Raw genomic sequence first — 19,401 nt, 5'->3', positions numbered from 1 at the left:
ATGGAGATTTGAATTGGAGCGAAGTAAGAAGATTACAAAAACTTTTTTATTTCGGTCGAATCGTGCGCATTTTGCTCTCCCATTTTCTTCTTTTTTTCAATTCTTTTCCTTATTAATTGCTTTTCGCTACTATTCCAATCTTGTTATTTACTAATAATGAAATAAAATTTTTTAAAAATTGAAAATTCACCTCTTTTTGAAATAATCCAACGGAAACGCGATAAATCAAGTAACAATGTTAAACGGTATTGCGAATAGCTCTCTTTCGCGACTGATGGACCGTGAATTTTTACATTAAAATTTCAAGTTCAAATGTTTGACTAATATATCACAACAACAAACCATACCGTTCTCAAACTTTAATTCTTCATACGAAAAGCAATAAAAAGAAATAACAAGTTGTCACCAAAATCCATTCCAGAAAATAAAGAAAACCATTCGAGTCATTCTTTTCTTTTATCCCGATATCTGAATCAGATGAGGAGATATACGGACTCCAAGTGTCCATATCGCTCAAGACAATGCAGAACGTTTATGAATGGGTCTACGACCAAATGACTTACATTTTTTCTCGGAAATGCGTACTACGTGTGCCACTTTCCTTCCAGAAATCGAGGCGATCACTTGTCCCATCGAATCGAGGTGCGAACGAGAGATTTTTTTCGCGATATCTCGAAAACTGGATTACTTAATTTTAAAGAGGAAATTATTATTTACAGAGTTAAAATTTTTCTTAACTTTCAATAAGGTTAATTGAGATCCGAGGGAAATTATACGATAAATATATTTATTTTTGGACGAATGGAAAAGATGGAAATAATACCGAAGATTCCAAATAGATGTAAAAAGTTTTTTGACCGAGAATTTTGATTAATGGATTATACGTTGATTCTTTTATTTCTTTTATACGTTTATTCGTGAAAAGTACGTAAAAAGTGTATATAGTACGAAAAATATTACATGAAAATTTATTACATGAAAATTCGCACGACACATTTTCGTCGCGATATAAAGAATAATATAATTATAGGATATTTTCGTTTCACGTTTCATTTACCTCGATATTCTTCAAACGAGTATATAAATCGCGATACACGTAGAAAAAAATAGGATTCGATTGAAAGATCAGAAGGGTGATTCGAGGCGATAAAGCTATCTCGAAAAATCTTTAGCGACTTTGCGAGGGGAATCGATTATACGTCCAAGTAGAAGAGGAAAGTCAATGAGCGGGCAGCCGGTGGACGAATAAATCAACCGCTGCTACTTCAAATATCGCTACCTTCGATCTTGACTATTTACTCGTTTCATCTTTTTACGATCATCTCATCTCGATCGAAACTTTTATTTCGAGTACATTTGAAACACTCGGGTTTCTTAATCACCAAATATGTATACATCGGGTCGATAAAACAAGATGCTGGAAAAAATTGCATCATATCTAGTAATATCGCGATCGAAGCGATGTGCTACAGAGGCAAAAATAAAACGAGAAAAAATAAAGTAGAATAGAAGTGGTTCTTTTCAACTAAAAAAAAAAAACGCTGTTTCTCATTTGTTTATCTGCGGGAAGGAAACAATTGGAAAAGTGAAGAAGCAACAACTTTTAAGAGATAGTCACGAATATCGAGTGAGTTAGTTCCTATAAAATTCAAAATTTATAAGTATCCTTCGTTCTCATATTTTATCACGTTTCTCAATTCTTTTTTTTTTTTTTTCCTCCACCTTCGAACTTATTGCCAAGATTATAAACTTAGCAAGTTTAGTTAGACCCGGTACTTCCATCTGACGTCTCATCTTATTCGTACAAGTCCGGCCAACTGAATTTCACGACCAACTGTGACGAATGAAAATTTTACGTGGGTATATCGCGCAGTCATAAATGATATGTACGGTCTCACGTGTGGATATCGTATCAAAAATCACTAAATTTTAACGATTGCTGCGTTATTCAATTTTTCTAAAAGTGGTAAAATACGAAATGAACGAAAACGATTCGTAATTGCACGAATACGCGATAATTGACCACGTGTATGGAAATTGCTTTGCCACGGTTATTTAACGGAATAGAATTAAACGCGTGATGGGCGTGGATATGGACAAAAAATAGATTTCATCGATAATCTCTCCTATAAAGAATATATTTGAATATTTGGAAAATGTAAACGAGGAAATGGTAGAACGATCTTCGAGAAAGAGAATGTTTTGTACGGGTTAAAATATCTACGAAATTCGATCGAAATTTTTCCCCAAAATGTATTCTACGCTTCTTCCGTTCTATAACTTAGAATCGACGCGAGGGATAGTACTAAAAAAAATATCAGTTCAAAGGATGTTTTGAGGAGGATGCAAAGTTGTGCCATTCGGTGATTTAATCCTGGTAGTAGTAAAGTTGTATCTCGTTACGCGGAAAAGTCAACTTTAATACGAAGTTGGTTCATTCAAGATTACACTGTCAAAAACTTGTACAGATTGCGTGGTAAATTCGTATCGTTTCGAGGATAAAGTGGTAGAAAATTCAATAAAGACGAGCGTTGTGAAGATGTTGTGAGCGAAATCCAAAAATTTCCCCCTCCCCCTCGAAAGGATACGGTTTTTGCCAGACCACGTCGACTCTGAATTGATGTATCGTCGCTGTAACGAAGTTGAAACTAACCGTAAACATTATTTTCGCATAGACGAGAACAGGGCGAAATTAATCCGATGTTTATAAAGAAATATTTGTTTTTAAAGTTGGGAAGAACGAAGGAAAGTCGTTGAAAAATTTATCTCCGTTACAACGTTTAACAACGTTTCTGTGTCCCGCTCTCCATTACCTCGATAATGCCAGTTTATCCGGGATATATCCTCGCAGCAGAGTTTCTCAAACTTTGTAACAACCTAACGCTTTACGCTCTCTATACGCGATTGTCCCCTGCTGGCTCTCGAGCTGCCAATGGAACATGGTTCCCCATAAGTAACATTATCGAGTGCATCGTGCAACTTGCATAAAATTATCTCGAGATGAAAGGAAGTTTATACGGATTACGCGATATTTATTATACAGGCGCAAATTAAATCCTCGTGTATCCATCTCGTTGTTGGTTAAAATTGCATAATCCTTGAATATTTAACGACGGCAACGAACGTTCGTTGATAAGTTTCGGTTCGAAAAGGGGGAGGGAATTTTATATCGCACACTTTTCATCGCTCGACGCCCACGTCATTGTGACGTCGTTTCTCCGTTTCAGGAGGCGAGCGTTATCTATATTTATTTCGCGTCGACGAGTTTCATCGAAGATAAATAACTGTGGCGGATGTGTCCTTTAAACAAACCCTTCGAATCGCGCGAGATTCCTCCAGCTTAGCCGACGTTACGACTTCGTCATCGAGTCGTCGTCTTTCTTTCCGTTGGAAATAAAGAAGAAGATATAATCGATATCGCTCGATGTATCGTATCGTATAAAATTATTCCTCTGTTGGGAATAAATTGGTTGTTTCGGAATTATGTCCGGGCAACGTCCGGATAATGGTTAATCGAATAGCGTTTTAGCCAAAATCCTTCGTGAATCTTTCGTGATCCCGTCGTAAATTTGGAATAAAGGGATATCAGAGGTTGATAAAGATTGAAATTAAAATTAAAATGGTCGATTTCACTTTGCGTGAAATTGTTGGATAAGTATAATCGAATTTTTTCCCCCACTTTCGCGTAAATTTACGATTAATCGTGTGGGAAAGAGCAATTCTATGGGATTCTATGCAAATTCCTCGAATGTCCCGTCCCAGGTTTTCCCGTTGATCGGAAAAATAAGAAACGAAAGGTGTCCCGCGCGTACGAAATTCCAATCGCGCCGATCGATTTTCGGTTAAAAATGCCAACCATTTAATTTACTCCTATTAAACGCATCGTTCCACGGTCGACCTTCCGCTGCAAAACTTTCATACGGCTTCTCCCCGTATATATCGGATCGAGCCAAAGGCACGCAAGCTTGTCATCTATACCGCGATATTTCAACTCCTTTGTGAATTCCTCAAGAATCTTGAAATCTTGGATCTTGAAACGGATAGTGGCGGAGAATTTGTAATTTTAATCTCCATATTTTCCATCTTTCAAACGCTTTTTCTCTTACTTTCAACGATTATTTACAAGCAACGCTTGAAACAGATAGAATCCCTTCCTTCTTTCCTTACTCTTCTCGATATACATATTCTCGCCGTTTAAACGCAAAAGATTTGCAAATGACGAATACAATAGGAAAAATTAATAACTGAAGTTGAGATTCACGAGCGAATCGAGTGAAGCGTTTCTTGTTTGAACGGACGAGGTGATACGTATGTACGTTACATACATAAAGTGGTGATCGTTCCTGATTGAGATCAATCCGTGAAACGGGAACGAAATTTCAATTTGCGCGAAAGAAAACGAAAGTGTAACGAGACACTCGACGGGGTTTGGGAAAGGGACCGAAAAGTTTGTATATATTTTACTTGGAGGCGTGGTATCTCGGCTCGGATCCGCTCGGTGGAGACGGACAGACTCTTCAAGTTCGTACACGAGCTTTCGAGTCACCCTCTCGCGTTGAATAATTGCTCGTTAAGGCTCGTCTTCTCTTACCTCGGGCACACACATACGTGCACATCGATCGCGTGTCGAAAAGTGTTGGCGATCCTCTCGTTGCGTCACGCCTTGTAATTGCTTGCTTTCCATATATGCGAGGCACGTATTTCCTTTCCGCAACGATTTCTACAAACGTAAAACTTGTTCCGCGTTCGCGATTCTACGTTCAGTTTTCCGAAAGGACGAGCGCTTTTATCGAAGTAAGAATTTATCTGCAAATATATCTGGCCCAAATATATCCCCTGTTTCTTTGCAGTGCGACCCCGGAGTGGCGGTTGACAGATTCTTTCACGCTCTCTACTCGGCGAAGAAGAACGATCTGATACCGTTGTTGCTGGGCACCGCCTGTTCCGAGGTCACGGAAACCTTAGCCAAAATCGTGCGCTACTGGAACGTGATACAAGTCTCCTTCGGATCCACCGCACCTGCTCTCTCGGATTCCACCGAATTTCCGCTTTTCTTGCGCACCGTGGCGCCGGATTCCAGCCACAATCCCGCCAGGATAGCGCTCATCAAACATTTCGGATGGGACACCGTCACCGCCCTCTCTCAAACCGACGACATGTACTCCCTGGTAAGCGCATTTAATCCATCGCATTTCTTTATATCCGGGGATAATTAGGCGGATAGAGGGAAAATTGCGTTTTAAAATATCGTAAATAATTTTTCACGCGAACGTAATTTCGATATCCGTTATTATTTTCAACAACCGAGGATCTTTTTCGTTTTCAGGCTGTGAACGATCTGGTCACGGAGCTGGAACAGGCGAATATCACGTGCGCAGCTACCATCACGTTCGCGGAGAACGATTACAAGGAACAGTTGCAAACTTTGAAAGTAAAAAACACGCTTGGACTTGAACTTATTGAATTTTTTCCCGCCGCTTTATTTTTTTATTTTTTTTTTTTATATAGATTTGCGGCATCGTGATCCGTAGTCTAGTCTCGTCGTGATTCACGACTTCAGCTTCGAAATCCCTTCGCGTTTATTTCACCTTGCTCGCGCTCTCTCCTTACGAAACGCGAAACGGATATGGATCTCGAGCGTATTTCAATTTCAACGTGAACGGTTTACGGTCCTTGTCGAGACGAGAAAGATCAAAAAAAGAAAAAGAAAATATTTATTCCAACGTTGGAACGGTTCGCAATTTGCTTTAATTGTCCACTGTGACGCGATCGAGTTGCATGAAAGACGACAAAGTATCGTTATTGAGACGTAATTTCAATTCGATTGCAGAAATTGGACACGAGAATCATCATAGGAAGTTTTTCACCGCAATTGGCGTCACGTGTTCTGTGCGAGGTAAATATCCAACGAAAGTGTGCGGATAAACTTTTTCCATTGGGGGAAGGGGGAAGAGAAACACGCATACGCATATTTTTCGCAATTGTATAATTTCCCAACACGACGATTGACCGCGCAAGAGCCAGTTTTTTATCGTTGTTTTCATAAAACAAAGTGCGGTGGCTACGTTTTAACCGCATTCGCGTTACGCGTGATAGCTTTATGCAAATTTTATCCGGAATTCGCTTTTAAGATCTTAATCTTGTACTAGATGTTACTAAAAATAATAGAATCGTGCATTTTATCGTGTTAAACGTTAACAGAAATCGGAATCGATTCGAAGAAAAAAGTGTCGTAGCGTAACGTAATCGTTTCATTGAAAATCATTACCATTTGCGCGTAAAAGTAACTCGCGGAAGAATATCGTTGCGGGTGGAGAAAATATTTACACAGTTGCTCTTTCTTTCTAGCTTCCCTCTGACAAAACGGTGCACCGAATTCCTTAAAAAATCCACGAAAATGGAACGGCTCGTGGCCAAATGCCACATTTTTATGAGCATTTGTAGCGTTCGGTTCAATTACAAAATTTCGTACGCACTTTGGTGAAATCGCCATTTATCGAATATCGCCCTATCGAAGAATCTTTAACGTTGCGACGTTGCAAATTGCGCGAGAAAGGCATTATTTTCGAGTTTTTTAACGTTCACAATAGCGGCTTTAGAAACTCGATTCTGTCCTAATCGATAGATAGATGGATAGATTGAAATTTGTTCATCGTGGAAAACTTTACGCCTCGATTTTCCGGCGAAAATCGATGAAATGCAAACACATGGTCACGGTCCGTGTCCTCGCTAAGCGAATAATGAACATTGTGTCGAAGTAGGACACAATTGCTCTCTCTCTCTCTCTCTCTCTTTCTCTCGCCCTATCCCTCGCTCGCGTCACGCGTACACGGGCAGATATATTCTTCGTCGCTATTATCATCTCGATGGCTTTGTGTTTCGAGAACCAATCGTTTCGAGAAGCCATTTCGTCTTCTCTTATTTATTTGAAAAATGTTTAATTATCCGATCGATCCAAATGATCCGTGATAATTCCGTGATTCAACCAAGATATTCAAATTCGAAAATCTTACGATAATTGGACCCGTTTTAAAACGCACAGTCGCGCTACGAGGGAACAAGTTGGATATCTTATTGTCTCCGATGCGAAAACGAACATTACGTGTTTGTAAATTTTCATCCGTGTCGTTTACACGGTACACAAGTGGAACGAGTTTTGCAACGACGCGTCAACACGCCCCACGCATGAAATTGCTTTGCTATAGCAATTGGCGTTCGCGTGATTACCGTATCTATCCATCTATCGCTGGAATTCGAAACGAAATTCGAAGCTATCGTTCGAAGCGTCGCGTCACCTAAATTTCACGAAAATTCTTATCTCGATATCTTTCGTCGAATCTCCTATCTACCTTGCTCCTACGTGATCTCGCGTGTTATAAAAATTCTAACGTTTCGGATCATTCTAAATTTGGAAAAAGTATGCAATACGATAAAAACGCGTATATTTTTTCGGTTTCTTCTCTTTCTCTCTCTCTCTCTCTTTTTATTCTTTATTCTCCATCTTGTGTTCCCGTACTTCCAAGATATATATCGCGTATACAAAATTTATTGCGAATAAAGTGAATTTAACGACGTGGAATTGAACAAGGATGCTTGATTTTACGAATACAATTTTCACGAAAATATTCTCCCAATCGACTAATCATCGTCGAATAGAAATTTATCGATGGCGATAGACAGATGTTCGGATCGTATCTATAATTTCTTCATTTAGACGATTGTCGCTCCTTCAATATTTAATACTCGGAATTGGCGTCGATATTCGGAGGCGAGCTTTTTTCCTTTCTTCGCGCATACTCGTACGAAACAGGAGGATACGTTTTTACTATAAATCGACCGAAAATAGAGATAACGCCTACACGTAGCTTGGAACGATATCGTTTATAAATAGCGAATGCATCCTTTGTTTCGTGACGCGTTTGAACGAAATTTATCATCCAATTATTTTAAACAGACATTGATCAATTTTCGAATAAATAGATAGATTGATTAAAATTTGTTGGTAATAACGCGTAAAAACGGTGTATCAAAGAGACGCGTTCGTCACTTCTTTCTCACTTTGATTAACCGAAATATATTAGTTTCATCAGCAGTCGAAATATATCATTTACACGCGTATGCCAAATATGTTGGACAACGAAATAAGTAAACGAAAGCAAGGATAAAGACGAAAGAAAAGAAAAGAAAAGAAATATACGTTAGATATCCCGGTCTAAAAGAAATCCTCGATCGGATGATCGAGAATTGCAAAACTCTTAGGAATTTTTTTTATAGTAATAACGTCATTAACTTCCTCCTATTGGCACCAATGCACGACTGCCAATTATATTTCGCTATGCGAGAAGAATTTTCGTCAGTTGTGCAAAATTAGCCTTATCTGATTTCTCGAGCAATAAGCGAAAGAAACGGAAACGTTTTCGATTAATTCGTGTCTGATAATTCTTTTTTTTTTTGTTTCGTATTTTATCAGACTTGGAAACTAGGGATGCACGGAGGAGACTACGCGTGGATCCTGCCAAGTGACACGATCGAACAAGTGACGAAAACGCCGGACAATTCGTCGTATTCGGAGGAATGTACGCCTTCGCAGCTGAACCAAACTTTGAACGGTTTGATTATCGTCAACAGTCATGACTCCGCCTTAGAAAACGAAATTACTTCGTCGGGTCTGGTGAGTACTTTTCCAGTTGCCCGCTCTTTTTAGATAAAACTTTCGCCCGTAAAATGGAGAGAAATGGAACTTTTCCGGTGGGGAAATTCCTCGATTAAAGTAGACTTTTCGCGAAATCCCTCGATAATTTTTCATCCACGGCATTGTTATCCTCCAAAGTAGAACTTTTCCGTTAATTAATTAGGTCTCTGACCGATCTGTTATCGAGTTTTTTCTCGATACGTTAAAGAAAAGGAAGCCGATAACGTGGGCGGAATCTTGCCGGTATCGAATTTTCCACGTTCGAGCAATCGAGCAGACGACCAACTCGCATGTCGCTAATTACATTTGACGAGGGAAGAACCCTTGCGCCGACGAAACGAGACGTGACGCTCCGAACTTCGGCCTCGTTTCTTCAAACCGAGCTCTGCGTTCTCTCGAACGTTCGCCATCGTTCACCAATAATTCAATAATTCTGTATCGAATATTTACGCGCGTGGAAAAGTAGATATATAAGAATGGGGGGGGGAAAGGTACGTCGTATCGCCTGATTTGCACATTTCGAGGAATGAAACGGGAGGAGGAGCTGTGAATATTGCTTTTTTTCTCTTCTCTCTCGGATGGTCCAGCGACAATATTTCTAATAGGCGATAATATAATTTTCTGCCACAGACGAACAACAATTTCTTGTCGGAATTGGCGAGCAGAGGCGTGACGTATTCGAAGTTTGCAGGGCAGACCTACGACGCAGTCTGGGCTATGGCGTTCGCGTTGGAAAAGACCGAGACAATCTTGAACAGAGATAACATCAGCTTAGCCCAATACACGCACGCTAGAAAGGACATCGCGTTACAACTATTGGAACAGTTGAAACTTTTGCGCTTTATCGGAGTTTCGGTAAGTATGAAACATCGCCCCGATCCAGTTTCATACTTATTCCCGAGCAACGATACGCGCGAATCCCCTCTTTCTTTATCAGCAAAATGTCCTCCCTACGTAGACGTATCGCTCGTAATTCAACAACGAAGTTTCGAGTAATTAAATGGGGAAAAAGAGGGAGATCTCTTTTACGCCGAATCGAATCTCGATCGTACCGTTGTTATCCGTTCCAGGGACCAGTCTCGTTCGACGGTGCCGATCGAATAGGTATCACGGCGTTCTACCAGATGCACGGTGAGTAAATTTTATGTTCTGTCTAAGCGTTGAAACGGAGGAGGATAACTCGATAGATTCGAGGATTTTGGGGATATCAGATGCGATGATGCAAGAGATTAGGAAAGGAAGAATTTGAAAATTAGATCGACGTGTATGAGGATAAGTGTTGAGGGAGGATTTTCGTGCGAGGGGAAAGCCGGAGCCGGGTGGCTCGGATCTAAAACACGAAACGAGATCGGCGCGAGGTTCGTGCGAACACGGGGAGAGATGTTTGGCCGTTCTGGCGGCCGTAAGAAGCCGATGAATAATTAATGAGAGAGGACCCCGAGGAATCGGCAGCGAAAAGGAGCGTGGCTGAGAAAGGAGAAAAAGCAAAGATAGAAAAGAAGAGGAGCCGGAATGTATTACTCGGAGGCTGGTATTAATCGTCATTCCGGGCGAGGGGGTAACCTCGAACACGGCCAATGAATATATCGTGTTAAACTTTTTATATGAGGAATTTTATCTGGACAAATGTCAGCCGTGTAAATTGTCGGAAGTTGGCTCCGCACGCCCTGGACGCCGTTTCGACCAACAATCTCGGGATAAATTCTTGCGACGCAGGCGCAACGTTCGAGTGGCCTCGAAACGCCATCCTCCGCGAACGGACGTGCAGGTCTTTGTGAAATTAAGCCTTCTTTCGAGCCGCGTGACCTCGATGCGCTCCTCGTACCAACGACTCTCGCCTTCTTCCATCCAAATTACTTCGTCCCTTTTAATTTCGTTTCTAATGGACGACTATTTTTTATTCGACGTTATTGCGTTGTCCCCCCGGCTTTCACGCATTATCTTCTCGCGAGTCTCACGAAGATCAATTTCCTGCAAAACGTCCGTGAACGTTTCTTCCGCAATTAAGATTCTCTCTCTCTCTTGCCTTCTCCTCCCACTTTGCGAATTTCTCGTATCACGATTCGAAAATAAATCATTTTATATGATAATAATAAAAAAATGGCAAAATTTCACGTAGAAAATTGTTGTATCGCAAGGAAGCGAGGAAATGGAGCGAAATTCCGAACATTTTTCCGCGATTTATATTCATTGATCATTCACGATTTAACGGTGGATTGTTTAGCTCGTTAACCTTGCTCGAGCTTCTTTTTCCGAACCGCGTTTCTCAATTATCGATTTCTGATAAAGTCAACGAACTGGCACGAATTTCCGCCAACGATAGGCGGACCATGTTCACAAAGAAGGCTCGGTGATTCGGACAAATTGGATACCATCAACCGTTTCCTCCTTTACCTCCGCTTCCTCTTCCCATTATTCCGTACATCTTTTTCATCCCAGCTTGCCATTTTCACTTTCATCCATCTAACCGGTCGAGATCCTACAGCATCAAATCTTGCAGCATAGACTCGTGCATTTGCATAATTTTCAACTATAATCACAGCGGCAAAGAAAGAAAGAAAAGATTCGTGTTCTTATCTTCTTTCTTTTACGCATTCCACGGCAGAGATTAGATTTCTTTCTCGTTCCTTTTGCTTTTGGAACAGAAAATCGCCACATTTTGAACCGTTTCTCTTTAATTCGATCAACTCGATACGAATAATTCGTTAAATAGATGATTCGTTCGTTCGAGTCGAGGCAAATTTTTCCCTATTATATCGTTTCACTTGGTCCATTCTGGCTCCTCGCGAAAAGAGAAAAGGCTCGCTACGAACAAATGATAACGAAGAACAAACATGGATAGTCGTAAAAAGCTGAGAAAGGCGCGCAACTGGAAAATATAAATCGCGAACGTTCATTTCACGTTGAAGGAGAATTGAAATAGTCGCTAGCATTTATGAAAGAGAACGAAGCTATAAATATCTGTATTAAATTTCATAATATAAATGTAGCGCGCGATAAATCATTGTGTATTTTTGTTTTGTCTCGAAATGATCGATTAACGGTTAAAGATGGAAAAACTTGGAAACCGATGAAAACTAGGATAAAAAAGCAATCGTTGGTCGATAACAAATTTACAAAATTTTATAACGTTCAAATAAAAATTTGGCTGGTCAAGATTTCACGATCTCACAAAAATTCGGAAGAAGTTATTTATTACAATTTGAGAAGAAAAGTAATTTAATTCGCCCCGGAAAAAAATTTCAATATTTATTAAAGTGAAAAATGCATCGAGAAACAAATGATGTAAGCATAATTTCCGTGAATGCAAATCTTAAAAATGATCGATCGATCTTCTTTATCTTTATAATATCGAAAAATAACCGCATATATACACAAAGGACGAAAATGGAACGAAATGAGTATTATTATCCGATGTGCTGTCATTAAGCTGATGAGAAAAAAATTCCAATACCGTCTCGTCCGTAGATCAAGAAGAAGAATATAGCTCGATAAAAAACTGAATATTGTACGATAAACAAATATCCATCTAATTCTATTTCGGGAAAAGTTAACGGGAGCTTAATCCCGAATTTTCGAAATCGAGTGAATTTTTCGAGAAAAAGAAATATCATAAATTCTAATCTTCAATTCGTGAGTTATTCGAAGCCAAGGATTCTAAACCTCGATTCGTCCCCTCCTCGCAAGTTCGATATATGTATTCAACTTTATCGGCCGCGTCGTACGAGTAGCGGAGTACGAGTAAAGAGGATATTTTATAGGGAAAAGGATTTCGAACGGTTGAGAGAGAAATAGAAGGATAGAAATTAAACGCTTTTTCGATAATTCGACGCTTCTTTTCGTCCTTATATTCCCTCGTAACACGAAATAAATTTGTGAGGGGAATCGTCAAAAATTAAAACAATTGAAACGAGCGTTCCTCCCAAGATTAAAATCTTCAACATTTTAATTTATTTTCAAGTAAGAAAGGATATCGAGTCTCTGTTTGTTTGATTATACAACGACAACTTGACCGATTATTTGATCCGTCGAGTGCTCGGGATGCTGGAAGGATCTAAAATAGAAGGAACTCTCGACAGTTTTCTACTTACAGGGCGCGTTAAGCGAAAAATAGCGATTTTCAGTCCAGAGGATGGAAAACTGGTGATGAATTGCTCGGAATGCGCGATGATGAGATGGCCGGATGGACATCCCCCAGCAGCTCGAAGGGTTTTCCGGTTTGTATCCTTCTTGTATCTATCTATTTCACCATCCCCACAATAATTGACGCATCTGTGAGCGTTGAAATCTAATTATTACGATATTCGAGCAATTATATATATATATATATATATTCGATTTCGTATACCTTCTCATTGCAATCGAACGATTCAAATATGGAACGGATTGTACGTCATATTTATCCTTTATGCATTATTTATTAATCGTATAATCAAATCGTATCTCGTATATTTATAATTGCACGTTGGACGTATTTCAAATTTTTATCGAAGGAGACGATAAGAGAATACATTCTTCCTAACCGCGTAATCTCTCTAATCATTTGTAAGTCGACGGATTTGGACAGATCTGAAGAATAACGAGAGGAAAATTTCAAGGAATAAATAAAAACTAAAGAAATTGATTAGACGCCATCGGCTGCAACTCTTATTACGAGTCACTATCGAGAATATTGCGAGGGTAGCAAATGGATTTTTTTTCTTATGGCCAGGTTAAGGGTGGTGACTGTAGCACCTGCGGCTTTTCTAGCGGTTACTTGCCTGGCCAGCATCGGCGTCACTTTAGCGTTCGCTTTCTTGGCGTTCAATTTGCATTTTCGCAAGCACAAGTAAGTTGCAATATTCGCGTGTTGTCGTTTTCGCGCGCACACACACGTACAATTCCATTTCGAATGATCGACAGGAGTATAAAGCTTTCGAGCCCTAGGCTTAACAACATGGCTGCCGTTGGTTGCGGTTTGGTCTACGGTGCAGTCGTACTTTTGGGCTTGGACCACGCCACCCTTCCCGACAGCAACGATTACTATCCTACAGTATGCACCGTGAGCATTGTTCCCTTTCTTCTTTCTATCTTACATCTCTCTTCGGCCTCTCTCGTTCGCCTCTCTCGGGCGGGATCTATCTTTAAATTTCTTCGACTTAAACTTTTATATCTCTCGTAACGCTCCCCCTTCGTTTTCCAGGCGAGAGTCTATTTATTGTCTGCCGGCTTTTCCTTGGCTTTCGGATCGATGTTCACCAAAACCTATCGCGTCCACCGAATTTTCACGAGAAGCAGAAGCGGGGTTGTCAAAAACAAGGTATAGTACGATAAAAAAAAAATATATATATATATATATCGTATAGAGAAATAAAATAAATATAATGTTGCAGCTACTTCAGGATACCCAGCTTATAAGCTTGATCTGCGTACTTTTACTGATAGACGGTCTCGTGGTCACCCTGTGGGTGACTTTCGACCCGATGCAACGTCATCTTCGAAACTTAACTCTGGAGATGAACCCGCAAGATAGGGGAGTTGTGTACCAATCTCAGGTATCGAAACGAGGCTACGCGAAGACAAATAAGGGTTATATACATCCTTGGCTTCTTTCGAATCGCAGATTTCGCGTTTAAATCGTTTCTTCTCGACGCAGGTGGAGGTGTGTCGTTCTCAGCACACGAACAGCTGGTTGGGGGCGCTTTACATTTACAAAGGTCTGTTGCTCGTCGTCGGCCTGTACATGGCTTGGGAAACGAGGTAAAAATCCATTTATCCGCTTATAACGAGTATCCTCGAATAGGGGTAATTTTTTAATGCGATTTTGGAGGAAAAGTTGGTTGAAACAAACGGTCGGGAAATGTTGGAATCCAGGTGCGAAGTTGGAATTGGAGAGCCGGAGTCGAAATACAATCGGAGTTTAACGAGGGATGCCATTAGGGCGTTCGTTAGCAAAGATATTTCCTCTTTTTATCGGAGCGTATTGTACACCGTTGAACTGTTGATGTATCTGGACAAGGTGGAGGGACGTTATAATGGAAATTATCGATTTTTTTTTTCTTTCTTCCTTCGTCGTTTCGTCGTCAAAATTAATCTTATCCAATCTTGTACCCTTCTCTGTATTTACAATTACAGACACGTGAAAATACCGGCTTTGAACGACTCCCAATACATCGGCATGAGCGTTTACTTCGTGGTGATCACATCAGGGATCGTGGTGGTGTTGGCGAATTTGATGTCCGACCGTGTAACTCTGGCCTTCGTCACGATCACCGCTCTGATCTTGGCCTCGACGAGCGCGACGCTGGCGCTGCTGTTTCTTCCCCAGCTGACGAACATTTTGGCAGGCGAGAGGGCCGACCCCGTCGTGCAGAGTCTCGGTTTGAAGATCGAGTGCAACACGAGGAGATTCGTGACCGACGACAGAACGTAAGTTTCTCCGTTCGCTTTTCCGTTTGAAGGGGAAATAATATTCTCTTAAATCGATTAAATGTGAGAAACGGTTCGTCTGATTTGTTGGGATTGCGGGGATAATTGGAGAGTAGACGGTTCCGTTATTGAAAATAACGAGGAATTTAACGAAAATGACATTGTCGGATCGGGGCGACAGCGAGCTTCAATATCGCGTGGAAGTGCAGAATCGTGTGTATCGTCGTGAAATGGCACAGCTGGAGCTGGAATTGGCCAGATTGGAGAAACAATTGGCACAGGAACCGGTTGAACCATCGCACGCTTCGTCGAGCGCATCGATTCCGCAACGCAATCCGAGCATCGGGGGTGGTCTGCCTTTGTTGTTGCTCAGCGTCCTCCCACCGGTCATCCCTAGGGCTAGCTGGCCGTCCGCCGATTCGTCCGGTGAGTGAGATTCTTTGATCCGACATTCATCGTGCAAACAAACTTCTCCAATCTTTCTTTTCCAACCATTCATTTGCACGATGAATGTGAACTTATTTCATCGGGGAGAGAAAGAAGGATCGATACATAATCGTCGTATCATTTTTTCATCATTCAGGTGTAGGAGAAAGGTGACAGAATTCCGTTTATTGCACGCAATATTGTTTGAACGATCCTACCACCGTTTACGTTTCGTCGAGGGAATTGGAAATTAAATAAAACGTTTTTCCGAACTCGAAGAAAGATCAACTTGATTCAAAAGAAAAAAAGAAAAAAGTTTACGAATTTTCGAATAAAACTGCATGAAAACTGGGTCGCAATTTTCAATTTTCAATTCGCAAATTCGCGCTAATTCGCTGGTTGTAACGAGGCGGTTACGAGTTTCGTCACCCTGTATTTCTATGATACACAGTTTGCAACAGCTTGAGAATGTAGCTCGTACACTTGTAATATATTAATTGCAATTCGAGATATTAGGCTGCACTCGTATTTCCCCGAGCTCCGAATCCCAAACCCCTTGACAAGTTCGGACAAGTTCCCCCGACAGGGATATATGCACAGCACATCCTCTCTGTCCTCCGCACGTTAAATTGCACGTTTCAAATTCACCGATGTTGCGAACGTTCGTTCAATCGCGGCGAATCGAAGCTGAATGATATCGAGTCGATCCAACGGACGTGCAAAAATTTCAAGCATGAAATTTCCCATTTCGACCGAGATTTGTTTCTGCGAACCGTTTCCACATACACGCACACACACGCGCACACACACGTCCGTGGAAAGATTTTATTTTATTGTTTCGCGCGTGTAAAAATAAAGAATTTCTTTCGCGATTCTTCTCCTCCTCTTCTCACGATGTCTCGGCACACTGCTTTCGCTTCTCCCCGCTTCCTAAAATTCGTCCCGAATGTCGACGAATATCTTCTAGCATCCGTGGATGAAGAAAAAAGAGATTCAACGTTTTCGCGATTAATCTGAGCTTCGTTTGAATCAGGGATACGACGCGGTACTGTAGCGTTTAGCAGTCAGCCGGACTTGGAGCCGGACACGGAGAGGCGAAGCCTCGCGGACATTTACAAGCTTCATCAACGGAGGGAGACGGAAGGGGCAAATCGTTTGGGCGTTTTTCAACGATTCTTCAACCTTTTCGGCAGTCGTCCCAGCAGCAGGAAAACCTCGATCGCTTCGTTCACGGGTACGTACGTATAAGAAAAAGGGAGGGGGAAAAAAGAAGGAGAAGGTAAAAAGGGATACGCGTAAGGATTGGAATCCCGTAGGAGTGGCGTCGGCGTTACGGGTTCACATGGGCTACATCGCCGGCCTGGTGCCGGGCACGAAAGCCGCGTCTACCTGTCAGGTCGACGCCCAAGGCGCTCGTTCCCCTCATCCTCGATGCGGCTCAGGACCAATAATTAGTATTACTAGCGAAGAAGATCGCAGATTAAGCCTGGGGTTACGTCGCAAAGAGTACAGCGAGCCGAGAGTGAATTTCAGTTTACCGCCCAGTAAGTAAAAATCTGTCCTTCCTCTCGAAAATTACATCGCGATTACTTAGCACGATAGCTTTCCTAGAGAGTCGACTCTTTTGTCGTAGAAGCGAGTAGCAGCCAAACGTCGTCGCGGGAAAAAATTCGAGGATCCCCCCGATTTCCTCATCGGATAGTGCCGACGAACAGCTTAAATACCATTGCATCGGGATCGTCGATCTCGAAATCTCATCGATGGCATTCCATGGAAGACGCGAGAAAAAGCAAAACCGTCTCTCAACTCCCCCGTGGCTCGTCCTGCAGCCCTAGCTGCGACGTGTGGGCCACTCGTGAATTCGGAATTCCATTAAGCGAATTGGGGACCACTGTCCGGGGCAAAAAAGTTGGGGAATCATTAGCTTTGACCATTATGGCGGAATCGAATGTAAATCCGGATGACGCGAACCTTGCCAACCATCCCAAATTGTTCAAAGAGGGTGACGTGCACGTTACTCCTTTCGAATCGGACGTGAAAATCGCTCCTTCCGTTTCCTCCTCGTCCTCCTCGTCCTCCTCGTCCGCGTCCCACACCAGGACGTTGAGCGTAACGAACGACGCGTCCTCCTCCAGAAACGAACCCAGTTCTCAATCTGCACGGTTAATAAACGCCGGCGCGAACTTCGAGATCGAGAAATCGGATTGTTCTCGACCCTCGAGCCCCATCGATCGCGTCATCGATCTCAATCCTCCCGAGGAGATGGATAATCATACGAAATCGTACGAAAATCAACTGCCGCGTAGATTAAAGTAATAAGCGTGGGGGAAAATAACTTGCTGCTCCGTGGATATTCTTTTTTTTTTTTTAGTTTATTTTTTTCTTCCGTTCTGTTTAACTCTTGACGTAATTACGTACGTTATTAATCAATTAGGAAGAAGAAGAATCTACTCTCTCGATGAAGAGGTTGAAACATACGTGAATTTCTAGAAAACGAATTTCCTGAAAACGCGTGGTTAATATATATATATATATTTTTTTTTTCTCTCGTTTCTCCTTTCTTCCCGCTCTTATGAGTTAAGGTTATATTGCTTAAAAGATAAACGGGTAAAGGGATGTAAAAAAAAAAAGAGAAAAAAAAAAAATGTAATCATTCGTGTACATGACAATCCTCAGCAATCGTATACACATGAAAGATCAAGCTCAAATTGATCGTGCGAAATTTTAGCGTGAGAATCATCTCTTTTAATATTTATCGTATGTGTGTTCCTTAGTAATCGTGCCAAAGACATAAGACTATTACGGGGCCCGTAAAAGTATACGGTTGATCGGCATTATGGATTATCACATTATGAAGGGACCAAAATATAATAATAGTCATTTCTTATTCGTTCTTAGACGAATGATTTCTAATTCATGCTCGAAAGTTTTGAAAGTTATTTGCCGATATGTTTAAATGTACGTTTAATGATTCGAATTGTTTTTTTTTCTTTTTTTTTTTTTTATTTTATTTTCTCTATTTTTTCGTGATATTATACGACTTGATGGCGTAAAGTCGTTGAAGGAACGCTGAGAGTACTCTTACAGGTCCAACGTTAAAGTGTTCAGTACCCCCATACCTTTCCTCAAGTACCTGCACTCGATGTAATAATGAAAAAGAAATATCTTCTCGTAAAATGAAAAATCGTAAGAATAAACATATTGATTTCCTCTATAAATCTTCAAACCTGACGTACTGATATTTTAACACCAGTACGTATATATATATATAAAGAATACATGTATAAATATATATATATATATAGATAAGTGAGAATAACATGTGGAAATATCCTCCACGTACCTCGAGTATCTCGATGTGTCAATCATTGAATTACTACTGAAAACTTTATCGCTAAGCAATAATCTTTGTCGGTGCAATTAATAATCTATCGTACTACTGTAAAATACATCATTTCCATTCTATCTATCTATCTATCGAGGATAAGTAGAAATTTTTTGAAAGTAAATCAGAATATTTTATTTTTATCTATTTTTAGATATAACGATGCATATGAATTAGTAGAGTACAAAAAGTTATATTTTTTTCAAAACAAGGCAATTATTTACATCATATTGCAATTGCAAGTACAGGATTTCATACATACGAAGGATGTAATAGATATACAATTATTTATGATGGAATATGAAACTTTGAAGAATATTTAGGCTGCAAGATTTGCGTAAAGTTAAGAAAAAACAAATTTTAACGATGTACATATGTAATAGAATAACTCAATTATTTGAATACGCGTTAACAAAGAAATTCTAACAAAATAAATTATACATTTGTCTACAATTGTTTGTATATATTTACAAAGATGTTCTATTCCATG

General features: G+C 40.6%; 1 protein-coding gene across 5 annotated transcripts in view; it reads left to right on the top strand.

Annotated features, from left to right (window-relative positions):
- LOC108000878 (gamma-aminobutyric acid type B receptor subunit 1) overlaps nucleotides 1-19,364 on the top strand; it is a 27,988-nt gene extending 8,624 nt beyond the window's left edge. For 2 of the 5 annotated variants that reach the window (XM_017061554.2, XM_062074557.1), the window contains exons 3-19: nucleotides 4,851-5,168; nucleotides 5,327-5,431; nucleotides 5,831-5,896; nucleotides 8,471-8,671; nucleotides 9,323-9,547; nucleotides 9,763-9,823; nucleotides 12,786-12,909; nucleotides 13,404-13,520; nucleotides 13,595-13,733; nucleotides 13,875-13,991; nucleotides 14,065-14,226; nucleotides 14,328-14,431; nucleotides 14,807-15,100; nucleotides 15,282-15,526; nucleotides 16,560-16,760; nucleotides 16,843-17,070; nucleotides 17,160-19,364. In XM_017061554.2, the coding sequence (XP_016917043.2) occupies nucleotides 4,851-5,168; nucleotides 5,327-5,431; nucleotides 5,831-5,896; nucleotides 8,471-8,671; nucleotides 9,323-9,547; nucleotides 9,763-9,823; nucleotides 12,786-12,909; nucleotides 13,404-13,520; nucleotides 13,595-13,733; nucleotides 13,875-13,991; nucleotides 14,065-14,226; nucleotides 14,328-14,431; nucleotides 14,807-15,100; nucleotides 15,282-15,526; nucleotides 16,560-16,760; nucleotides 16,843-17,070; nucleotides 17,160-17,842 (3,390 nt within the window). In that variant the 3' untranslated portion in view covers nucleotides 17,843-19,364. The other 3 variants (XM_017061559.2, XM_062074558.1, XM_062074559.1) reach the window with 3 other exon arrangements.
- The last annotated feature ends 37 nt before the right edge of the window (nucleotides 19,365-19,401 follow it).

Source organism: Apis cerana, linkage group LG4 (genome assembly GCF_029169275.1).
Source record: "Apis cerana isolate GH-2021 linkage group LG4, AcerK_1.0, whole genome shotgun sequence".
NCBI classification, from domain to species: Eukaryota; Metazoa; Arthropoda; class Insecta; order Hymenoptera; family Apidae; genus Apis; species Apis cerana.
This window is presented reverse-complemented; position numbering and strand designations above follow the sequence as displayed.